Source organism: Protobothrops mucrosquamatus, unplaced genomic scaffold (assembly GCF_001527695.2).
Source record: "Protobothrops mucrosquamatus isolate PMUCROS unplaced genomic scaffold, P.Mucros_1.0 scaffold419, whole genome shotgun sequence".
NCBI classification, from domain to species: Eukaryota; Metazoa; Chordata; class Lepidosauria; order Squamata; family Viperidae; genus Protobothrops; species Protobothrops mucrosquamatus.
The window spans coordinates 958,968-981,341 of NW_015386748.1; the positions used below are offsets into that span (position 1 = coordinate 958,968).

A 22,374-nucleotide genomic window follows, 5' to 3' on the forward strand; every position below is an offset into this window, starting at 1 on the left:
ATTCCAGGTAGTAAATCAGTGCCAGGCGACTCCACCTCCCGGCGTTGCCATTGGGCGCCTGCTGTGCTCGGGTCGCAGTGATTGGTCGCCTCGCGGGCACAAGCCTTTACATAAGAAGGCGCTCGCTCTGCTGACTTGATAGAGCTGGAGAGATACACATTCACGCACGCCAAGCCCGAAAGAGCGGCGGCCAGGCGAGCGGCCACTAACGCTACAAGCACCCGCACGTGAAGAGGGCAGTCCGCCTGCCTGCCCGCCCGCTCGGAATGTTTCACGGCCAGCTGGTAGGCATGGAGCTGCCCCGGCGATCCGCTTGCCCGGTGAGTACAACTGTTTCTTACCCTACCGTGCACACATCCCGACCCGAGCAAAGTTTTCCAAATTCCCAAAGAGATGGAGACTTTGGGCGGGCGGAAAAGTTGCAGTTGGCGAATGATGCGGGGCGGGCGGGGGCTGTGTAAGCCCAGTCGAGGGCCACGTGAGACTGGCGGGCGGAATTTTGGGTCGAGGGGTGGGATTCTGGGAGAGAGCGGTGGGGAGGGGCCGCGGGAAGAAGCCCGGGCTTCGGAAACCAGGGAGTAAGAAGTGGAAGTGAAGGTTTTGGCAGACGTGATGGGGGCGAGGAAGCACTTTTCTGCGCTGGGGATGTGCGGGAGAGCCGCTGTGGAGACAGCTATCGGCTGTCCAATGGCACGCTGGATCTTCCTGAGCAGGGAGCTGTTTCTTGGAGTGCTCGCCTCCGGCAGTGAGCAAAAACGGAGCGCCAAGGTGACTGCTGCTCTCCAGATTGCACTAGTGCTGCTGGTGGCGGCAGCTGCTAGTGGTAGCAATGCCAGTGTTGAGGTTGGCTTGGTACCCTGCCGTTTGACATGGCCGAGGAAAGGCATGGTTCCAACTCTGAAGTGTAACTCTATGGGGCCCGGAGTTCTGACAGCTTCCTGAAAATCTGATAGGTCTGGTTCCAAATTCTTTGATTTTGTGGGGGGAAAAATATCACTTGCCTGCAGTATTAATGCAGGATCTGGGCTGGGAATAGCAAACTCTAGAAAGACAGCAATGCAGACAAAGCCAGTAGCTTTTCCTAGTTAGTGACTCCAGAAAAAAAAAACAATTGGAACCAGAAGCAATACTGGGCCAGTACTGAGGCTCAAACCTGAATTTTATGATGTCAATGCTTTTGATTGGTTGAACTTGTTTGCCCTCCTGCACTTTGCACAAGAATCTGGTGGGTTGGCATCTTGTGACATTTCTTAACTAGGTTGATATCAGCAGAAGTCATTGGCTGAACAGACATGATGTCATTGAGAAGGATGCAGGAATACATTTGGACAAATACTCTGTGAACTAGTGATGTCACTAGTCTACAATGAGGCAGAAAACCCTGTGTCACTGAGACTTTTGGAGAAGCATCTATACCAGCGGCTTCCGGCCTTTTCTATACCCCGCACCCCTAGAACGCTTCTGATATATTCTCGCACCCCTTACAAAAGTTCAAAATAAAGGCAACGAATTACGCATATACACTATAATTTTGAAAACCCAAGTTTTCGCACCCCCTGGAATATCGTCTCGCACCCCCAGGGGGTGCAAGCACACCCGGTTGAGAACCCCTGATCTATACTATATTGGTGATGTGGTTCTGTAGTTCAACTATCATTTAGGAAAATAGCAGAAAATGCTGGCTAATGCGGAATAGTGGTCCGCTTAAATTTTTGGTTGTGCTATGGCCACTCATTTGAAAGTATAGGATTTGCTAGGAGAATGTCTCGACTGAGAAAATCACATGCAATTTCTCCCTTCCTCTGACTAATGGCAAGAAATCAAAGCATGCATTTATTAGGAGATTATTGCATAGTGTTAGATTGTTATGCAAATCCCCATTTCTTTCCAACAGAAGACATCCATTGTCACCAACCCTACTGGTTTCTGCATATATGGGTACAAATAGCAGGGTAATCAGCCACACCCTAAGAGATCATGAAAATCGTGGAAATATGCAGCTGTTAATATACCCTCCTGAAGTGCCTCCTCTCTAGTTTGACAAGACACATCCCTGCTCCAAACATCATTCTTTTAGAAGCTTTTCATCCAGTCAGCATTTGGAACCACATGACTAGAAAACTAGAAGATAACTACAAAAAGCGGGATTATTATCACAGTCTTATGTTTGGGGGCAAATTTGCTGCAGCATAGACTCAGCATGGGCATTTTTGTCCACACTGCATTCTCTATGTAAGAGCTGACCCCTGGTAAAATAAAAAATCATAAAGTCTAGGGCACGAAGTCATGCAGATGATTTCCATCAATGTCCACAGCAAGAACAAAATGGCGTCCACTATTTTTTTTTCCAGCTGCCAAGGACATCAAAAACCATATCCGTATCTTGTAATCCTAACAGACATCTAAGACTGTTTCTGATCTTGGTTTGGTTCAAGATGTAAGTGGATTCAATCTTGAATCTTCTTAATCTATCAGTATCTTCCACCTTCAGAACTGACCTGAAGAGGTAAGGGCAGCGATTAAAAACAGCAACATAGGCAGCACACGAATACCCCGCTTCAATCCATTGCTTTTCTATACAATCCTGTTTGAACATGGAGATGGGGAGATTCTCCTTGTTTTTCCTTTATCATGTCATGCTGCTCTCTTGATACTTGCAGCCTTTCTAGGGGCGTCCTTTAGTGACTTTTGCAGGCATATGAGCAGTGATTGCTGAATGGCTGCCCCCAACCCAGGAAGTAAAATCTTGAAACCTGAGAACAAAACAGGGATAGGCAACCTTTGGAGTCCACTAGACACATTGGGAATTTTGAGTCATGTCATGAACAATATCACAAAATGGCTGCCATAGTCACAAAACTGTCAATTTTTAAAAAGAGAAATGTGAAATTGATCCCCGCTACTTCCTTTGGTCTCACCTTCCAACCCAAAATACTCTATTCCACACCCAGCTTTACTTTTGCTTTGAGATTTTTGGGGGGTCCAGGAGTTCCTTTTCTAAACAAAGCCCTGGGCTGCTACCATCTACAATTTTTGTTTTCTAAGTAAGTTTGAATATCGTAGGTGACTTAGAGGCACTCATGGTAATGATGGTGGAGGCTGATCTCTTGCTTTGCTATAGGCCAACTTCTTGGTTCAATTTTTCACTTGAAAAAGAAATAGTAGTCAGGGAACCCAGTAGCACTGAGGGAAGCATTCACAAGTACAGTTAGTCCTCAAGTTACAACAGTTTCATTTAGTGACTGTTCAAAGTAACAATGTCATTGAAAAAAGTGGCTTATAACCATTTTTCACATTTACAACCGTTGCAGCATCCCCATGGTCATGTGATCAAAATTCAGATGCTTGACAAATGACTCTTACTTATGACGGTTGCAGTGTCTTGGGGTCAGGTATCACCTTTTGTGGCCTTCTGACAAAGTCAATGGGCAAGTCCAATTCACTTAACAATCATGTTAGTAACTTAACAGCTGCAGTGATTCACTTAACAACTGTGGCAAAAAAATTGTAAAATGGGGCAAAACTCACTTAACAAGTGTCTCACATATTAACAGAAATTTTGGGCTCAATTGAGGTCATAAATCGAGGACTACCTGTGATTTTGTTCACTCAGGACTAGAAACTTCACCAGCCGACTTGGAACTAGATCACGAATGGATTTAAATGGAGATAACAATTTCACTAACTATCCTCTACCTGACACTCTTCAGATATATTGGGGTCCAAATCCCAGTCATCCCAATCTAGTGAGATATGTTGGCTAAGGTTAATTAGAATTAATGCTCCAATACTTTGGGAGGGGCTAAGCTATGCAAATGCCAGGCACAAATTGAGTAGATTTGTGTTAGAATTTCCAGGAAAGTAGTGTACAAATTATAATGCAGGACAAATGCAAAGATGAAATTTGGGGCTGGAGGCAAGATTAATTTCTAACCTGTTTGTCTTTTCCTGTGTGATACTGTATACTGGCTATAACATATGATGAAATATATGATCATGATTCCTAATCAGTTTTCCTCAATAACTATTGGAAACTGTTCAAAATAGGCCTAAACAGAACAATTTTCCATATAAGGATTTTGTAATGTGTTCGGCAACTTTTTCCGATGGTGCTAGGAGCATAAAAATCAGGTCTTCCAAGGTCCAAGGGGAAAATTGAAATCCCACAAGTGGAAAGCAGAGGTTACAAGGATCAAGTACATTTTCTTCACTGCCTGCGCACAGGTGCAAGCTCTGAGTGCATGTTTGTGTGTGTTTAGGAAGGCAACTTAATTAATGGCCATTTCCCTAATGATCTATCTAGAAATGCACACTGATGTATGAGTTTAATTAGCTCAAGCCAAATGCTGGGAGTGCGACAGAAGAACACGTTGTCTTTGTCACCAGGCGCCTGTTACCATCCTATGTTTATGAGAACTTATTTAATGAAGAGTTAATCTGTGCCTAAACTGGGGGATAGTACCAGCTACTGGCCTTGTATGATGGATTGTTTTGCTATGGAAGAACACAAGAAAGATGCATTTGCTCTTGTACTGCCTACCTAGTCATTTGACCCATAGACACCTACGAATGGCTTCTTCATTGTTTCTAAAGCCAATAGGTGGAGTTTTTCCTAATGAGAGGACCAAACCTGATAGCTCCCAGTATTATTACATCATAACTATTCATACTAATCATTATTAACTGCAATTATATGCACCATTCCTTATATATCAGGAATGACCAAGTTTACTCTTTTCAGTTTTGTTTTGAGTAGGTTTTCTATATTTCAGGCCACATCATGAATTCTGCAGCCCTAAATTCAATTGCAAACCATAATGAAATAGATAAATTTCATCCATTGCCTCTTCAGAGAATAATTTTGAGCATATGGTGATTTCAATGAAGTCATGGGAAGCTTGCTGATCTTTGAGCAGAAGGAGAAAAAGCGTAGGACATGCCTAGTTGTAGTACCATCTGCCCATCAGTATAGGTAGCCTGGATACTCACAATTGTTCAAGACCACCTCTGGGTTTGGATCCAGCAGGAAGATTTGCAAGAGCTTACCTTGAGATCTATTTTCTAGAAGGGTTAATACCACAGGGTACTGCTAAGAGGGGTTAGGACAGTCCCCAAAGGCCAATAATAGAGCTAATGAGTTATTATCTGTAGAAATGTTCACAAGACAGATTACCTATTCCATAATGCATTTTGACAGCCTTCTTATTCACACAATCAGGGTGGATAAAACAAGATGAAACGATGGGCTTCTCCCCCTTCACACTTTCATTCCAAGGGACTTTAAAGGAACTATTGATTCTAACCTACAATACTGATTATAAAAATACTCCAAACTGACAGCCCTGGCTGGGGGAGGAAAGATAGTTATTAACATAAAATATAAGAGTTTTCATATGCAGATACTGACAGAATGAAGAAGTGCCTCTTTTTTTGCTAAGCTTTAACTACTCTTGTTGTCTTTACAAATGAGGGGAGAGATATTCATCTGTTTTAAGGATTAATAAAGCTCATTGCAACATTGCCTTCTCATGAAGTAAAGGAGGCTATCCTATCTAAGAGTCCATCTTGAACTGAAAGGTGACTTCTGGCACAAGATGCTTTATTTGCTGCCATCTTCTTTTTTGCATGGATTATTCCATAGGAGAAATCAACAGACATTCTGTGGAAGTGCTTTAATGTTGAGAGGATCCTGCCTCAAGAAGCAGACTAGATGGCCCTCAGGATCTGATCTTCATCAGAATTACTGGAAAATTATGAAGCAGAGTGTTATCAACTTAAAACAGAAATGGGATGTTATTAAAATGCTTGCTCACATCACTGCATTTTGGGTGTAAATATATATTATGTTGCCTGATATTCTTTTATAGATTCTTTCTTTCCCGTCTTCTAGCTCAGGCTAGCCACAAAATCAACTATTCTTTGATGGAATCAAAGGAGAGAGATGGGACATTCTTCTTGAAGGAATGAATTAAGGTCCTTTCTCTTCCTTTTAATTCTGATGAATGGATGTGAGATCTAATAGTCTAACCTAGTATATTTTTGTTTCTCTTCAGCAGAGGTGTGGAATTCTGAAGCTAATATGTTTTCACATTCCAGTGTGAATTCTGAGACAGTTGAATTCACTTTCAATCCTGAAACTAGATGTTTGGTACGAACTATAGTGTCAGCACATCCTGCTCTTCACAACAGCTGAAATTTTCCATAGATCTAGTATTCCAATGCTTCCCCCCTAAAGCTCAGAAGATTAAGAAACAGATGTTTCCTGCCCACAGTGGAATAAAAAACAACATCTCTCTATTGGTACTTGAGCATTAGGCAACTGCTGACCAATTCAGAACTAAACCAAAGTCTCCAAAACTGCTTGCCCAATTCTACAAGGAGTGGTGGCAAGCCTACTCCTAAGAATTTAACAGGATGGTTATATCAGATCCCTGCCAGTGCTTATCTGCATGGGTAAGTAGCAGTGAAATGGGCAAAACAAGCTAGATTTTGAGCCTCGATGGCACAGTGGTTAGAATGCAGTATTGCAAGCAAACTCTGTCCATAGCCTGGAGTTTGACCCTGACTGGCTCAGGTTTGATTCAGCCTTCCATCCTTCTGAGGTTGGCAACATGAGGACCCAGATTGTTGGGGGCAATATGCTGACATTTGTAAACTGACCAGAGAGTGCTATAAAGCAGTTTGGAGTGGTATGTAAGTCTAAGTGCTATTCCTATTGTTATTTTCCATAGTGTAATAATCTGTTACAGGATTCCTGCATTAAAAATAAAACTCAGCTACTAAGTGAATTGGTGATGTAGCCACATGCCTCTCTTTATAGGTGCCAAGGTTGCTGCTACTGCTGTTGTGGAGCTTGGTTCTGCCTTGGCCTGGTGAAGGATCCCAGCGTAGTAAACCCATGTTCACAGCAGTTACAGATCAAGTCCTTCCCCCTGACTATGACAGCAACCCGACTCAGCTCAACTATGGTGTGGCTGTGACTGATGTAGACCAGGATGGAGACTTCGAGATTGTCGTGGCTGGGTAGGTACCAAGGAAAATGCTAAGTATTGCTAGATGCATCAGAAGTTGGGCTGCCACCCCACAATGAGCCATATTTGAGGAGAAAGAATAGTCTAGAATTAACAGGATACAAGGCAGATGGTTACATCCCAAAGGCTGGTTTCATACAAAGAGTCAAAAAAGGATAATGTATTATTATTATTATTATTATTATTGTTGTTGTTGTTATTATTATTTTGCCTATCTCACAATCCCAAGCAACTCTGGGTGGGTTTGGCTAACTGCCATACAGTATGTGACTTCATCCAAAGTTAGAAAGTTCATCCAAATATAGATTTGTTTGTAAGCCATGCCCAAACTATTATTTATTTTCATCGTGGTATATTGAACAAGTTATAATAGTCTAATTCACATATAAGAAAAGCCCTAAATCACTTTATAATCACAATAGCTGGATGCATATGTTCCATTAATTCAAAACTAAACAAATTATATTAAAGTTTACTACAGTTTGTGAATTCCGACCCTGTTTCTCAGAAGAACTTGGACACTGTTATGTTTGTGGGGTTTTACAAATATTCTGGACTAAAACTGCTAACACTCCCACTTAGTGAGATGTGGTTTTCTGGTTGAGGCCTATGAGAAATGTCATTGAAAACCTCTGAAAGGCATTAAATTGGGTAAGGCTGTAAAAGGAAGGAAAAGTATAGATATTCATATTCTACTTTGTTCTTAGAACATGTAAAGGTTTATATGGAGCTGCTGAAATAAACCAAAAATAACATCTGTGCAATGATTCAATTTCAGATGTGTATGTGGATTCTCAGTGGAACTACTGTACAGTTGCATCCTCAATGCTTACAGCCTAACTGTCTCCCATATCACTTCCCTGATTAACTGCTTCTGCCAGTAGCCTTCTCAGCTCCCACCCCAGTTTCCCCAACCTGTCCAGGCTAGAATCATGACCTAGGAAGTAGGGGCCAGAGGGGACTGTCTCTTTATACCTGGTCACTGCTTGTATAACTTGTACTGTCATAAAACATGTCTCAGTTGCGCTGACCTGGAAATAATATATATCCATTGAAAAGCTCTTCTGTCTAGGATTTCCTAGAAAACAGGGAAATTGTTTATATAACCAAATTTGTTTCACCGAGCCCTCTCAATCTCTTCTTGGCCTTGATTTTTCCTAGCTCTTGTTGTTTTCCATCTATTTATACCATCCCTATAGCAGGAAGACAAGATGGCAAGTCTGTTTTAAACACATGGACTACTAGGGCCATCATTTTAGAACCCCATATTTTTCTGTTTCATCCCCACTGGGCTGCTGGGGACCTCAGTTGCCTGAAGTTGCATTCTATCTCAGTGGTCTCCCAGGATCTTTCACTAACAGATTCCAATTTCCATGGCTAGCAGTTTTTCATTTGGATTCATTTGCATGTCACCTCTTCAAAGATTGCTCATATCAGTAAAACATTAAACTACTTCACAAACTGTAGTCCACATGCTGCTACACAAGCTCTTTGGAAGAGCAGTCTTCAACCTTACTGAATGATCACAGAGAAAGAGCCACCCAAATTGGGTCAGCAAGCTGTTCCAGGCCAGGGGACAGCATGCAAAAAAGGCCTGCCCTCAAACATCCATTTCCTTCATGTCCTGGGGGGACATGCAGCATATCATGTCAGCCAGCATGTACTGGATAGACATCTGGTACCTGCAGTAGAGGGTCCCAGTATTTTTTTGAAAAGACTTAAGCTATAACGAATCAAGACTGGGCCTGGCAGCTAACTGGGAACCAATATAGCCTTGTAGGATAACTGTTACTCTGCTGTACTGTACTCTATTGTTTTTAAGGGTCACCTATTTGGAGCATATTTCAATCTAGATGACTAGGTCATCAATTACTATACAGGTAGTTTTCGATTTACAACAGTTCATTTAGTGACCATTCAAAGTTACAATGGGATTTGTGACTTATGATGGTTTTTCACACTTAAAGACTACTGCAGCATCCCCATGGTCACATGATCAAAATTCAGATGCTTGGCAACTGATTCATAAAATGGGGCAAAATTAACAAATGTTTCCCTTAGCAACAGAAATTTTGGGCTTGAGATCGTAAGTCGAGGATTACCTGTAGTTGGAACCTAGTTCTAGCCTCTAGGCACCAGGTCGAAGCTGTTACTATATATCCTGAAGTGGGGCCATACAGTCATAGTTGTATTGATAATACCCCACCCTAAATTAAAGAATGACCTCTCTCAAAAGTGTCATATATATGTTTAAAAGAATGTAAAACAAGAGTTAATCACTCCTTCCCCATCAGCATTGATTTCTCCAATTTGGAGAACAATTTAGAATCTCCCACCTTACACACACACACACACACACACACACACACACCTTAATTAGTTAACCTTTCACACAGATTGGGGAACTTTTTCCTCTCAATTCTTCATGCTGACCTTCCCCAACCTGGTGCCTCCAGTTGTGTTGTAATGACAGCTTCTAGAATTTTCCTATCTGGAAATTCTGGGATTTGTAATCCCAATGCAACTGGAAAACTTGGCTGGGGAATTCTGTTTTGTACAAAGGCTGTGTTTATTGGAACCCAGATTATCTTATTAAGCCTATAAAACTGTGGACAGACAGGTGTTTCTCATAGGTGAGGAAAAGTTTATGGCAAGTCCAGACATGGGGAGGAGTGCCCTGGTTTGACCTGAAGAAAAACAAACTTTCTCTCACTCTGAGGAAAGGCAACCTTCTCTTTTGCTCTTCTGACAGCCTCGGTGTGCACCTTGACATTGTGTTAATTGGCTGCAGCAGAGTGAGAGAGTGCTTCATCGCATTATTGACACTGTGCTTGGCTTGAGTTGGTGCACAGGAGTGAGCAGGCATTCAGCTGTGTGCTCCTTGTATCCCTAATCTGACAGTCCCTTGAAGAGGAAGGATAGAAGGAAATGGGAACCAGCCTGGCCAGCTGCTCAGAGAGAAACAGCATGTTTTGCCTTTAGGGTGATCATGCTAGACATGCATTGACAAATGTGCATATGGAGAAGTGGAAGTTTCCCATGAATGAACAATCAGGAATGTGTGCATACTTGCCGGGGCTACTTTAATGTATCATTAAGAAGAGGCAAGTTATCACACAGGAAACAATACCTTATTTATTTATCACATTTTTTAAACCACATGTCTCCCTTACAAAGGGGCTCTGTGTTAGAATGGTATGAGTCCAGATGCTTTTAAAGGATCCTCATAATCTCTATCTAGGAATTCTATAATCCTGTCAAGAACAAATAAGCATCAGATAATGAACTGACTATTCTAACTAGGCTGTTGTCACATGTCGACTTACTGGCTCCCCTAACCTGCTGCCATCCAATTGTTGGGCTGTGGTGCCTCACCCCTAACTCTACCTAGTAGAGGCTCCAAATCTGGAGAAATCGATTCTAATTCTCAAATATTACTAAAAGAAATTAATGGTCCCTTCTGAATGATTATAAATGATACATTAACACAAGGAGACTAAAAACTGGGCTGCACATCTCGTATTTAACAATATTGCAATTACTTAAAATAATGATGATGGATAATCATTGTAAATGATATTAAATTCTAAGTGTGGGAATCAGCACTTTTCCCAATTTGTAGACTTCTTTACAGGATATCTACCCTGCAGCTTTCCTTAAATTAGTCCCCTCTAGCTATTTCAAATAACAAATCCATAAGACCCATTCGACATATGGTTCGAAAATATGGGGAAGATAGTTCAAAACATCTTGAGAGTGCCCAAATGGGAAAGGTTGTAACTTTCCCCCAAATGATGGTGTCTAAGTACATTGTGCTACACAATCCTATAATTGCTAGCCAGAATGCCAGTTCAACCAAATTCACTAGGAATGGTGGAAGTGATCATCCACTTGAAGTGGGGGGGGGAAGGCTTTTTACAATAAGATATTTCTCTGGGTAAGAATTACATTCAACCTGTTCCTGATTAATCCTTGATTGCTTCAATTTCTTAGAAGGGAACTTTACCCGACAAACTTACTCATTAATCTATGTGTTCACCTGAATCCATCCATCCTTTTTATTCCCGTCGTTCCTCTGACCTTCCTTCATGGATGTGCATTCCAGACGCGACATCTCCATCACTCTGTCCTAAACTGTCACCAAGTTGTTAGTATTCTTGCTAAAGTAGAAACAGTATGCTAGTTTTTTAGTTATGGCCTTAACAGAGGGAAGCAGAGCAATTGGAGCTTCCTTCTGAGATATGATTTATTTGCAGTCTGAAAAGGATTTCTGCTTTTGCTACACTTCCCCACATTTAGCCTGAGATGCACCATAATTGCCCTCCCCAACACACACACATATACATCTTTAAAGCACAATAGTGACTTCTTTGGTATTTAGGCTTAAAGCCTCTTGACAGAATTGGAACAAAATATAATAAAAACAAAAGAGAATGTAATCATAACGTATTTAAAAGGTAATACATTAAAAAACAATAACAGCAATAAACAAGTCACCTAAATTCCTGAGAGGGCCAAAAAATGTAATTTGGTAGTGAAAGGATATAACAATATCACACTGGTGGAAGGAGCACTTGATCATGGCGGAGGAGATATTAGTGCTAAGTAATACCTTGGCAGGCTGGCACACAGGAGGCCCACAAGCTGTAGCAGCATATTCCCATGCCAGGCACTTAAAACCCATACCTTGGACTTCCTAGTTTAAGAATGAGAAATATATTAGAGCTGCTGCCACCAGAAGATGGTCTATGCAAAGTTTACAAGTATCACTTGCAGATCTAATATACCCAGCATTTCTAATTTCCTTTTGATATTGCTCTTAATAAAGGATAACAAAGCATTTCATTCAGCCATGGGCTGCAGCTGCCCAGATTTAGACCACTTTGCATTGCAGAGTGCAACCTTTTGTGGGAAGATTTCCACCCTAGGATTGCCAGGGCTATGCTTTCTGATATAGCGCATTTCAAATCTTGCAACGATTAAATAAACTAAAGAATATATTTTTGAAAGAGAGGCTGGAATAACCCAAAACAATGTTAAGCCAAACATGTGGCTTGTATTATATGTAAGTTTCTTTCCCACTGATTTTTATAGAAGAAGAATATGGGAGATCTTGGAGTTATTCAAGTAGTTGAAAGATTCCAAGAGGCAGATTATTATCTATATATAATAATTTCAGCCATAACATAAACCAAATTCAGTGTTTTCTGAATCTACTTTTATTAAAGGGCGAAGAATCAGAAAATATATACCGGTATATTGCACCAAATGTGAACAAGACACACATCTTAAAATAGAGGATTACCATATTTTCTGAAGGCAGTTTTTCCTACTTCAGATTACAAAGTTCTCATTTCAAAACGCACCTACAACAGTAGCCAAAGTGTGTTACTAAGGGCATTTCATAGACCCACTGACACATAAAATTCAGCCTCTGATGCAGCCTTGGCCCTTTAAACCATTAACTGGTTTCTTGAAAGGCTCCCCTCTTGATCTCCTTTGAGGATAGATATTTTCTCTTGGGTTTTCAAATATTGCCCTCAAGATTTTACCAAATTCTATGTTTATTACTAGCTCCCAGGACTCCCCTCCCCTCTGTTGTATTTTCTCTCTATGCTGTACATTTTCAGCCTTAGCAAACTCTATGCTAACCACATTAGAGTCACACATCATTAGCTGCCAGATGAAATCACTCAGGCGTTTCTGCAACTTTGCATTGTGTGATGTTAACATGGATGGATGTCTCAAAGAATTCAGAACTCTCCCTTAATCAAACAAACAGAATTCTACACAACTAGAGGAAGAGTATACTTTGGCCAAATCCATTAACAAGACAGATAAGTACTCTATAAAAGCAGTATTCTGATCTGATACTACAGTACTTTAGGTTTTTGTCAGTTCTGTTTCAGAGGCCTTCCCATCGTCCCTTCCTGACAAGGGCTTTAGGTCAAGCCCATGTTATATGCCTTTTAACAATACAACCCCAGATAAATCCTGATTCCTGAATAGGAGGAGAAACTTCTATTTGCATCTTGCATACATCAGCTGTCTGAAATAAGATAAGAAATTTATTTTGGGCTTTTACGATTTGGTCTCCATTTTCCTGAGAAGCCCCAGTGGTGCCTGACTTAATCCCCAAATCCTTCAGCCTGTCAGAAAAGATTTAGAAAAGGAACTCTGTCTCTATAAATATAGGAAACACAAAATCCAGCTCTTCTTTTTTAACCTATTTTTCCCAATGAATCTCACTGATCTGAAGAAGGAAAAAGGAACAGTATAAAGCTATGTAGTAAAACAAAATGATTTAAACATGCTTAACTATAAGTGGCATAACATTTTTATGTGCATTTGTCTTGTGTTGGATGAAAAAAATAGACTTTCCTGATATTTTAAAAAAATATAATCCTAAATTCCATAAGCATCACTCCTTGTCGTGAACTTTGTACCTTGCCCTGTGAAGGTTTTTAATCAACTTTGGTGAATTATGTGTCTTGAAATCTTACCAGATTAATGTATTAAATCTGTACTTCAAAGCATTTTCATAAATGTGTGATGTATTCAGCAGACTTGAGGAAAACAATGGCTCTATTCCTTTTTCTCTGTTGACTTTTTTTTCACAAAATCGGACAGTTTTTTGGAAAGGTAGCTGTGGCAGTTGCTGAGAGCCTTGTGACTCATTAAAATCTAACAAATCCATTATGGCAGAAAAGAGGCAGGAAGGTGATTAATCCAGTGTGCTAGAACTCAGGCTGAGTTACTGGCTTCTTAATAAGGCGGAGCGGTGGAAATGATGAGAAAATATGGAAAGCATATTGGTTCCCACCACTATTCTCTTCATTAAAGTCCATTCCTTTCTCTTCTCCAAGAATAGAAGATACTGGGAATGCTTGATTGCCTAATTGAGGAACTACATTAGCAGCAATAGAAGACTTCACTTTGATAGGAAAAAAAGAAAAGAAAAATTATTTGAGGAGGGCTAATATCTGAAACCACTCTTGCTCACACTTGCTTCATTTCTTACTCTCTGTTCCTTCAGGTACAATGGACCCAATCTGGTGCTGAAGTACGACAAGGCCCGGGGACGGCTGTTAAATCTTGCAGTGGATGAACACAGCTCCCCCTACTATGCATTGAGGGATCGTCAGGGCAATGCAATTGGTGTGGCAGCCTGTGACATTGATGGAGATGGATGGGAGGAAATTTACTTCCTAAACACCAATAATGCCTTTTCTGGTGTGTGTCAAAGTCATCCATCCTTGACATTTAACTTACCACTGACAACCAAATTAAGGCATCAAACCTCTTGAATGTTCTATGCATTTCCTTTCATCTTCTGATATCCATCCAACTATGATATTCATACCCTCAAATCCTGCTAATCAGAATCAACGTATCCTACATATTCAACAGTCTTCCAGGGCTGATTACATATTGCATCTCCCTCATATAATATCTTCACTCATTCATGCTTTGACACTTCCATCTCATGGCTCCATTAAACCTATGGCTTCAACTTGCTAGTTCACGTTACCTCACTGGTGCCAAAATAGAATTTTGTCATTGTCAGTACAACATACTATATGTGGGAAATATACATTGTCACTACAACATACTATATGTCTGGAAATCATTGTAGCAGCTTGACCAGTGCTGACTTGTTCCAGGATCTATTTAAACTGCCCAAAAGAGGTGACAGAAACATGAAAGTGATTCTCAGAGGGGACTGGATGAAGACCAGGAGTCTGCTCAGCCATCTTTCTTTCTTGTTTGTGGCATCCTATAGGCTGCCCTCTGCATAGTTTACTCTGGGACTTCACCTGCTAGCCTTGTACCACTGCCATTCATTTCCTGACCTTCACTGGCCACCAGGGTGGGATGTTTCAAGCCTGGAGTTAATTTCCCAGCTGAGTGATTTTGTCGATTCTCTGGCAGCAGTGGGGCTGGCAGACAATGGGGGGGGGAGGGCAGTGTAGAGAGACTTGGCTGCTGACTCAGGGTTTTGCCAGATCTCTAGTTGCCAGCAGTGACTGCAGCTCTGAGGGCTTGGAATTGCAGGGGATGAAGGAGTGCCTCTGGGACAATGTTCCTTGAGCTGAATAGGACAGAGGAAAGATGGTGAACCTCTGAAGCATCTAGGCCTCTGTGGCTCCACTGCCATTATTGTTTTCCTTTGGGAGGATGAGTATCTAGCTGCTAGGCTGGCACTAGACTCCTTTATGATATGCTCTTGCCAAAATCACATATGTTGCACTAGTCCATGTCCATACTCTGCCAGCCTAATCTTAAGGCCTAGCCCTTGCTTAATAAAAATTGCAATTAGACTGATAGGCCCCTTTTCTTCTCTGGGCTTCAGATGGGGTTATGGGAAGTTCCGGGAAATGCTGCTTGACCATTGGCTTTTCTGTTAAAATTCCATGCTGGATTTTGACTGCTTCTAGATTCTTTCTGAATAGCTTGTGGCAGCCCTGGAACAATGATTGCTTTCCTCCCACTTACTCAAAGCCCTTCTTTAGATCTCTGTGGCCCTTTCCCTAGGAAAAAAAGACACTGCCAAACCCCTGTTCCTTCCAGAGTTGGGCTGGGCCCTTTACCTGCTTCATCGATCTACTCTTGGTTCTGCTTATCTGTCTTCTTGACACACCTAATTATAGCTTTGCAGCTCCCAAAGACTCCCACTCTTTAAACCAGCCAATCACATTACTCCCGGCATCAGGGTCTGGTCATCGATTTTTTCTTTTCCCCTTTCCCCTTATGATGTACATGGCTCCGTGCTGCTTTCGCACATTTTTCCTTAATGAATGTATTCTTCTGGACCTCCCTTACCAACACTTAAGCTTTGTTGGAGTTGCTGCATTCACGGCAGCGCAGTCCCAGTCGCAGCCCTGCATACTAGCTAGCAGTTAGAGACTCGTGAGTGTGGGTATTGGAGTGGAGAAGCTGTAAAGACTGACGATCAGGAACTAGGTGCTCAAACCGGACAAGAAAAAGAAGGATTTGGTTTGTAGAGGCAAGTTGGGATAGGGATTGTTTGATGGTTACATGCACAATCTGCACGTACATACAAATTTCACATCTGCACAGTGCAATTGTGTTGTTTCAGGATGGGTTTATGCCAAATTTTTCCACCTCTGATTACTGGAATTTAGAGAAAACATAGTTCAGAATGTACTGAGATAGAGTACAGCCTGAGGGCATAAGATGCTTGATGTCTTCTCTCTCTTTCCCAGGTGTAGCCACCTATACAGATAAACTATTCAAGTTCCGCAGTGGGCGCTGGGAGGACATCTTGAGTGATGAGGTGAATCGGGGTGTGGCAAGCCGGTTTGCTGGACGTTCCGTGGCATGCATAGACAGGCAGGTGAGTGCATGAGGTGGGCTCGCTGAGGCTATCATTTCACAAGCACTGGTCTCTGGCATATATGTGGAGGAAAGAAATTGGAACCAAAGAAGCATAATCTAAGCTGTGTAAAGAGAAAATGTTTTTGGAGAGGCCTTGTTCTCCACCCAGCCTCCCCTGTGACCAGGCTTTGCCCCCTCCCCCACAGCTGTCAGGACTCCCATCAGGGGCTGCAGTGCCAGGCGAGTGCCGTGCTGCTGATAAACACCAGCCTGTCTGGGTGATTTATGCCCCTGTCACCTGCATTTTCTTCTCTCTCTACCTTGCGTGGTTTGTTTTCCAATGATTATTGTTAAATCAGGGTGCCATGGGAGAACAAAAGGGGGCAGATGGTGGCTGACAAAGAAGCCTGGGGCAAACATGGGCATGTGAAGACCTGGCATGTTCCTTTTGGAAGCCCCCTAGCAAGGATAAGAAAACAACCATGTCTGAGTAGACTCCTTTTGCTTGTATATTTAAGGGTCTGGCATGGCGTTTTCTTTACCAGACTTATCCTTATCACAGCTATGGAACTGCGACCCACTGGAGGTACACAACATGCCAGACCACGGCTTGAATATTTTGTGGCTCATTATATTTTGGAAACTCGACCATTTCGTTATATGAATCAGATTATTGTGTTACACCATCACAGTTTACATTTGGGCATAATATAGGAACATCTGGTCTGGTGGGTTCACATGTTGTGTGAATCTAGCTATTCTATCCATGTGTGGGGAATTGATGGGAATGCTTCATTGGAGCTCCGGTTCTCAGTGCTTCTATTCCCTTCCTTCCCACAGGGGTCTGGCCGCTATTCCATTTACATAGCTAACTATGCCAATGGAAGAGTTGGTCCTCATGCCCTCATTGAGATGGACACAGCTGCCAGTGATCTAGAGCATGGCATTGTGGCACTGAATGATGTGGCTGCAGAAGCTGGAGTCAATAAATTCACAGGTATGAGGGAAGCAGAGGGTTACTATTTTGCTGAAGAAGACCTGAGGATATAAACTGGGAAGACCTTTGATCAGAATGAACTGCAGGTTTGAAGGAACTCTTGTCCTCTGTGGGCTTTTCCTTTTTTGTGTTGCCCTAGGTTTCAGAATAAATTTATCTTTCAGTGCCATAGAACATAATTTATAGTTTTTTTTTTCCATGTTAGCATTTCCTCTGAACAGTAGCCTATTTTTGTTTTTCCTGAAATTCTCCATTCCATAATGCATTGTTTGGGGGGGGAATAAAATGGCTTTCAGCAGGAAAGAAATGGGAGTTCTCCATGATGGATACCATTTTGCTTCAGAATCTTCCACTGGTCCTTTCTTAAAATCCTACAATACTCAGGCCTAACAGCATATCTGGAGCTTTAGGGCAACACTATTGTAGCCACCAATTGAGTTGTGGCTGCCAGAAACAGACCTCTGAGATGGAGGGAAAACTTGCCTCAGACTATCCTGGGCCATTCTCTGACTCTAGTCCCATTCATCTTGGCTCAGCATTCAGTCTCAAAGGTCCTGAATTCTTACCAAATATTTTGTGGGTATTAGGGAACTTCAGGGTAAAATAGGGATCCTCACAATGGATTTCAGTGTTTATCAATTCATAGGATTCACTGTAGACAGAGGCAGGAAATAGGAGAATGAATCCATTGTTGGGGGTTTTGGTCTTATATTCAGGCTAGGATTTATTTCCAGTGCAGTTTCTGCTTCACAGGGAACAGGTGATTGGGAGTGCTCTGGAGCTTTCACTCCTCTTGTTCCCAGGGGGTCGGGGCGTAGCGGTGGGTCCCATTCTCAGTGAAGCTGCCTCTGACATATTTTGTGATAATGAGAACGGAGCCAACTTCCTCTTTCAGAACCAGGGCGATGGTACCTTCATAGATGTAGCACCCAGCACTGGTGAGTATGTAGCCTGGGCGAGGGTGTTGGGGGCAGCATGTCTTATAAGATTAAAATGATTTACGTAGTTGCTGAACACTTGAAATCCTACTAGAGTTGAGATTTTTTTTCCCCTATCCCAGCCTCCCTACTTCTGGAGAAGGAGCGGGTAATAAGTGCACCCAGGCTCAACCACCAGTTATTTAGCGTCTGGCTGATGATCACTGGAGTTTAACGAGATGTCAGGCTGGCATCCATCACCGCCGTGCTGCTGATGACACCTATTCTCTTTAGAAACATTCCTTCCATGTCATCAAGGGAATAGGAACACATTGGCGAGAAGGGGCTTGGACGGGGGAGGGGAAGGTGAAATAGCAGATTGCCAGCTCCTCACATGCCTACTCAACTAGCCATACTACACAACCTGTTGTTCTTTTTGTCCCTGGCCCTGCTGTCGCTGACAGGTTCAGTAAGCAGCACTAGCTGCCAGAAAACCCTCTTCTGTCCTTTGCTACCATGGAGCCTAAATCCCTTGAGCTCCACAACAGCATAAGATCCAGTTCGGTATAATACATGGGAAATTTCATCTAGCTGACTTCCCTATCATCCTCCGTAGGATTGGATGATCCCTACCAACATGGTCGTGGGGTGGCCCTAGCTGACTTCAATCGTGATGGCAAAGTTGACCTAATCTATGGTAACTGGAATGGACCACACCGGCTCTATCTGCAAGTTAATGCAGGTGGGCGTATCCGCTTCCGAGTAAGTTTCATCTGGAAAAGGGAAGTCCAAAACCAGGATATGCCTGGAATGTCCTGGGCTCTCAGCAGGGAAAGGGTATGTGGGGACTCTGGTAATGAAGTAATGTAAGAAAGAATGGAGCACATAGATTAGATCCAATAACCAAAGAGACTGATGTCTATACCCCAATTGGATGACCAGAAATTCCTTTTTTTAAGGATTATCTCCCAGCTCAAGAATGTTCCTTATTCCTGCAATGTAGATTTGGCAGCATTTTCCTCACCTTGGTTTCTACCCATCAGCAGAACCGTCCTTCATAAAACTATATAGACTTTTAATATTGCCTGCTCCAATAAGCTTCCTACTTTTCAGCCCAGCAACAAAGTTTCCAGCCACCTAAATCTATTCCTAATCTTTACTTCCTCTTGGTCATGCTCAAGCCCAAGCCCTGCCCCACTAATCCCCGTCCTTCCCCCAGGACATTGCCACGCCCAAACTGTCCATGCCATCACCTGTCCGCACCGTCATCGCTGCTGATTTTGACAATGACCAGGAATTGGAGGTCTTCTTCAACAACATCGCATATCGTGGCTCGTCTGCCAACCGCCTCTTCCGGTGGGTGAGAGCCACATGGCCACCAGAGGCTAGGGTAGTGGGCTCCCTATCTTGCTTGGCCCTGGATACTGCAACAAAGGTTTCCCAGCAGAGTCTGGTGGAAATCATCCTGTCTTTAAAAAGTTCTACATGCAAACCGAGAACATGAGATGAGACAGCTGGGAGGGGTAATTCTTCATCCATTGTACAGTGGCATTTACTCTCCTGTGTCATAATCCACAGGAGTGAGATGGTTCCAGCAGAATGGAAAGGGCCCCATTCAGTTCCAGCCACTCTTTATACAGTTGACAATGTTGTGACTATCTCACTACTGATACAACAGTCTGTTCTGCCTAGACCAATCCCTGGAGATTCTGGCTTTCACTAATTAGCACTTATGCACAGTTCCCATTAATTGTAGGCAATCAATGGCTTGTTAAACAGAGTTGCTTACATTTCTCTGACTAATAAAGTGATAGCAGCAGCATATGGCAAGTCTAGGGAGTCCGTGCCAAATTTATCATTTTGCAAATGTGCAAGGTCTCTTCTAGAGAAAAGAACAGTGGCAAAAGCAGATACAGCCTACAGATCTAGGCTGTAGATACAGGGTGCTGATCACCAGAAATAGATTTTCAAAATTAAGGTCCTATTCTGGGAGGACAACATTCATTACTGCAGTCCTTTTCTGCTGCAGGGTTATCCGCCGAGAACATGCCGACCCAGCTATTGAAGAACTAAACCCTGGTGATGCTGTGGAACCAGAGGGGCGTGGCACAGGTGAATCATTGTGATATCTTTTGTGGAGCATGATTATCATGCATCACTTAGCAAGAATAAAACAGATATAAAAGAGGTTGCTGTAACCTATTGGCAATATTCTACCAGTGATGAATTGTGTACCAGTGACCCCTCTGTGTGCCAGGAAAATCTAGATATCTGGGTTGTTGGCAGTGGCACAGTTAGGAAATGTCAGATTCTGAGCATAATGGTTTCAAATAACAGTGTATTTATATGATAAGTTTACATGAAATCTGTGTTTTGTAAACACTCAATGAACATATGCAAATGCTGCAGGTGTTTGAGGGAGAAAGGGAGAGACTGGCAAATCTTCACCTGGATCCTGCGATGCATCATAACAAGAGCATAATTATTTGTATTAGGCTCAGAGACAAAACATCCATGTGGCCTGACCCCTTGGCCTATGGGTTGTTCCTGTGATTGGCTGCCTCTTAAAGCATATGAGGGAAGAGAAGAATGACCTTTGTCTATGACTCCTATTAACAATCAGGAGACTTCATTCCTGAATATCAGTAGCAGAAAGGGCTCTTATTAACAGAGGAGTTCGCATTAGGAAAAAATAATATCTGTGAAGTAGAGAGACATAGCAAATGCACCACTGCAGGGAAACTGAATGGAATCAAGCACAGAGAAGAAGAAACTATATTCTAATTTTCTCATGTTGGACATTATATTATTCAATATCGCTGTTAAGTAATGCGGTCCTTTCACAAAAGTGATGACCAAAGATACATTTCCTTACTGAGATTATATCATTTTAGGAGGTGTGGTGGTAGATTTTGATGGTGATGGGAAGCTGGATTTAATCCTTTCACATGGTGAATCCATGGCACAACCACTCTCAGTCTTCAAAGTCAATGAGGTAGGTTTAGAAAGGTACCTCTCTTAATGTGCTTAAAATCAAATCTATATGTGAACAAGCATGAAAGTCCTTCCTCAGTTCCATGACCACTTCATCCTTTGGCTGAGTCTGTCTGTCCATCTCCACAGGGTGCTGGCAACAACTGGCTGCGGGTGATTCCACGTACACGCTTTGGGGCATTTGCTCGTGGTGCTAAAGTGGTGCTGTTCACACGGCACAGTGGTGCCCATCTGCGCATCATTGATGGAGGGTCTGGGTACTTGTGTGAGATGGAGCCTGTTGCCCATTTCGGCTTGGGTGAGTGAGGAGGAGTAGAGGCAGGGCTTGGAATGCAGAGTGGTGTGTGGCCTCAGGTCTCTTTTGCCCCGGCCATCTGCCTACTAGTCCAACACAGGTAGTCCTTGACTTACAACTATTTGTTTAGTGACCGTTCAAAATTGCAATGGCACTGAAAAAAATGATTTATGACCATTTTTCACACTTGCAACCTATGATCATGTGATCAAAATTCGGATACTTGGCAAATGGCATGTACTTATGATGGTTGCTGTGTCCTGGGATCATGTGATCACCTTTTGTGACTGTCTGACAAGCAGAGTCACTGGGAAAGCCAGGTTCATTTAACAACTGTGTTACTATCTTAACAACTGCAGAGATTCATTTAACAACTGTGGCAAGAAACGTAGTAAAATGGAACTTAACAACTGTCTTGTTTAGCAACAGAAATTTTGGGCTCCATTGTGGTCATAAGTTGAGGATTACCTGTAATACACAGTACTTATTTTTTCTTCCAAATCAAATTTGAGAGAGAGAAGCCTGGTGCAACCTAACACCACCTCTGTATCTGATAGGGTCATATGAAGACAGATAGTGCTATATGACCCTGAAATTGTTGCAAACATAGGTCAATTATTAACAAACTTCCGTTAATATTTCCCCACTCTGTTCCACACTGCTTCTTTTATTTTTGAATTAATTAGAGTTCTTGAAAACTCAAACGCTTGCATGTTATTTTCTAAATCCTAACTTACTCTAAAAAAGGCATTGCCTTAATGTGGACTTTTTTTTTTGTTTTCTTGTGACTGGTTTAGGTAT

At 42.2% G+C, this 22,374-nt stretch overlaps 1 protein-coding gene across 1 annotated transcript in view; it reads left to right on the forward strand.

The window, feature by feature from the left end:
* Positions 1-290: 290 nt before the first annotated feature.
* CRTAC1 (cartilage acidic protein 1) overlaps positions 291-22,374 on the forward strand; it is a 30,162-nt gene continuing 8,078 nt past the window's right edge. The window contains exons 1-11 of the mRNA XM_029284201.1: positions 291-320; positions 6,821-7,023; positions 14,068-14,264; positions 16,259-16,389; positions 17,211-17,367; positions 18,171-18,305; positions 18,901-19,046; positions 19,504-19,640; positions 20,314-20,396; positions 21,179-21,279; positions 21,408-21,576. Of these exons, the coding sequence (XP_029140034.1) occupies positions 291-320; positions 6,821-7,023; positions 14,068-14,264; positions 16,259-16,389; positions 17,211-17,367; positions 18,171-18,305; positions 18,901-19,046; positions 19,504-19,640; positions 20,314-20,396; positions 21,179-21,279; positions 21,408-21,576 (1,489 nt within the window). The remainder of the gene's footprint in view (positions 321-6,820; positions 7,024-14,067; positions 14,265-16,258; positions 16,390-17,210; positions 17,368-18,170; positions 18,306-18,900; positions 19,047-19,503; positions 19,641-20,313; positions 20,397-21,178; positions 21,280-21,407; positions 21,577-22,374) is intronic.